The sequence below is a fragment of the Galeopterus variegatus genome, unplaced genomic scaffold (genome assembly GCF_000696425.1).
Source record: "Galeopterus variegatus unplaced genomic scaffold, G_variegatus-3.0.2 Scaffold870, whole genome shotgun sequence".
Taxonomy (NCBI): Eukaryota; Metazoa; Chordata; class Mammalia; order Dermoptera; family Cynocephalidae; genus Galeopterus; species Galeopterus variegatus.
The window spans coordinates 260,822-263,649 of NW_007726981.1; the positions used below are offsets into that span (position 1 = coordinate 260,822).

Here is a 2,828-nt window from a genome sequence, read left to right on the forward strand (position 1 = left end):
TTCCTGATTCAGAAAGGAAAGGGGGAGCCGGATTTTGTCAATTTCTCTAGTGTCTTTGTAGGTCGAAGATGCTCATGTAAAAATGGAAAATACATAATCGCTTCCAGAGGCAAATAGGAATATATTCACTTCCCTCTAGAGAAAGTTAAGAAGAATTGTTCTGCCAAGATTGATCATTTGCTTTAGTCATAGAGTCCCAGCATGGGGTAGGATACATGAAAAAATAAAATAAAATAAATGAAACCCCTACTGGCCAGCCACCCAAAAAATAAAAAAATAAGTAAATGAAACCACGAGGAAAGCAGACAGTTTCCTAGGGCATCCTAAAATGGCAGGGCATTTCCTGTTGGATGGTACAAATTATTCATATCCATTCACTGGGTATATGAGAAGCACCCGTGGTGTGTCAGGTGGGGTGTTTGCTACCAGAGTTACAGAGATGATAAGTGAGTATGGGCCCTGTCCTTGAAGGGCCTGTCCTTTCCACCTGAAGTATGCATATAAATAGAGGGTTGGGAAGAGGCCTGGACTGATGTTTAGGGGCACAGACTCATAATCACATGGCCCTTGCTTAGAGCCAATCTCTGTTTCCTACCTGCTGTGTGTCCTTGGGCAAGTTGCTCCGTCCACCTGAGCATCAGTCTCCTAATTTGTAAAAAGGACAATGATATTAATAGTACCAACATCCTAGGGCTGTCTGATGATCAGTATATGTGTATGTAAGGCACTTACATTTATGTCTGGAATCTAGTCAGCTCTCATCAGTGTTGGCTGGTATTCCCGAGTAATGTACCTTGTGCATAGGGAATATTGGAGCCTGGGTACCACATATTCAGGAGAAAGGTCTTTTCCTAGGTGTGGCAGCAGCTAGCGTTTGGGTTAGAGAGGGAGCCATTAGGGAAGACTTTCTAGAGGAGATGTCCCAGCACTAAATATTGTGGCATGTGTAGGACTTGGTGGGGTAAGGGCTGGGAAGGGATGGGCCTCTGGGGCAGGAGGTAACCTGGGGAGCCATTGGCTAAAGGCTTGAGGCCACAGAGGGGCATGTGCTTGCTGTGGTACCAGGGCGCAGACAGATTGGAGTGTAGATACTAAAACCAGACACCACCATAGGTGAGGAATGGCAATAGCCTGAATTGACAGGGCTTCCTGGGAATAGCGTGAATGGTATTTAGCCACTGGCTCAGTGGGACATTGATTGGAAGAGGAGATGAATGAGGAAGAGAGAATACTGGATAATGCTGGAATGCCCAGGTAGGCAGGGGTGGCACCACCATGCAACATAAGAAGTGGAGTCAAGGGCCGGCCCGGTGGCACAGTGCTACAGTGCGCCGCTTGGGAGCGCAGCAGCGCTCCCGCCCAAAGGTTCGGATCCCACATACAGACCGGTTCCCGCTCACTGGCTGAGCGAGGTGCGGGCGCAGCACCGAGGGTTGCGATCCCGTTGCCGGTCCCGGTCCGGTACAGGCGCGACACTGAGGGTTGCAATCCGTTGCCGGACACGAAAAAAGACAAAAAGGAAAAAAAGAAGTGGAGTCAAACCACCTGTGCCCATATTCTGTTAGTCTTTTGCATTTTCAGAAAGTTAACTCTAGATTCTTTAAGCGAAAGAATGATTATCTAATTTGTGTCAGGCATTCTCTTAGACACTAAAAGTAGGAAAGTAAAAACACTGCTCTCCATGAATTTGAGAGTTCAGTATAAAGGGACAGACCAGGCAGGTAATCAGTTCTTCACCATGAAATGTGATCCATTCCCAGGTACTGGGGAAACAGCAGATCCAGGAAGCCAGGTCCCAGCCCCTTAAGAGGAATCGGGACTGTAGGGCTGGGCCTGAATGGGGTGGAGGCCAGCTGTGGGGTCTTTGCTTGAACAAGCGGATTCACCACCTGTTGGATTTGTGAATTTCCAAGGCTATGTTTTTAAGAGTCCCTTTTTAGTTGTAATAGTTTTTAGTTTTAACAAACTACAGTTTTCACCCATCTGGCACAGTCTTATTTATGTTTTCTGTTGCAGGAAATTGAAGAGCCATCTTTGGAGCCAGGTACTGTTAAATGAAAATCTTACCAGCGGGGGTTTGGAACCTTTCTAGTTTTTCACCTTCTCTAATTTGAATTCTTTAATCTTAAAAAGTTGCCTTACTGTACTGTACATTGTTCTAAAGGTTTACCATCCCGAACATACCAGGATCATAGAGATTGGAAACCCAGCCGTATCACCAGATCTGTGAAAGTGGCTAAGTTCTCATGTGACAAAATGTATCGGTGAGATGAAACTATCTCATGCCTTTTTAAATATAAATGGCATCTGAACATACGTAGAAAGAGTTTGCATGCCTCTTAAGAGCTAATACCTCTGTACTCCACAAAACAGATCTTGTGATATTGGGCAGTATCTTAATTTTGTGGTTTTTAATTCAGGCAGTACAGGTAGTGGTAGGGAGATAAATTTTAAAACATTGAGACATAACTGGATTCCAGAAGAGGAAAGAGTTTCTTCATGAGAATTCCAAACAAACACTATTCACTTTCTGGACTGCAAATAACTCAGAGCACCGAAGAAAGAGATTCTGGTTTTCGTGTTGGACTGTTCTGTTAAGAGAAATTCAAAGAAATTTGGAAATTGAGCTGTTCAGTGAATGTTGATACATTCAGTTAAGCAACTTGGACTTTGGAAGCTAAATTTGGAAGAGTCATATATAAACGGCGACAGAATGAAGACTGTCAAGAATCAGCCAGAAGGTGTTGGGGGTTAAATCTCTGGGATGCTTTTCTCTTCCATGTAGCGTAGAGGCTTACCTAGCAGTCGGTCGGAGCGCAGGTAGTGTA

General features: G+C 44.7%; 1 protein-coding gene across 1 annotated transcript in view; it reads left to right on the top strand.

Moving 5' to 3' along the window:
- The window catches only part of LOC103590763 (scaffold attachment factor B1-like), a 46,937-nt gene that overhangs the window by 23,124 nt on the left and 20,985 nt on the right, over positions 1–2,828 (top strand). The window contains exons 6-7 of the mRNA XM_008573066.1: positions 2,017–2,044; positions 2,165–2,264. Coding sequence (XP_008571288.1) covers positions 2,017–2,044; positions 2,165–2,264 — 128 coding nt within the window. The remainder of the gene's footprint in view (positions 1–2,016; positions 2,045–2,164; positions 2,265–2,828) is intronic.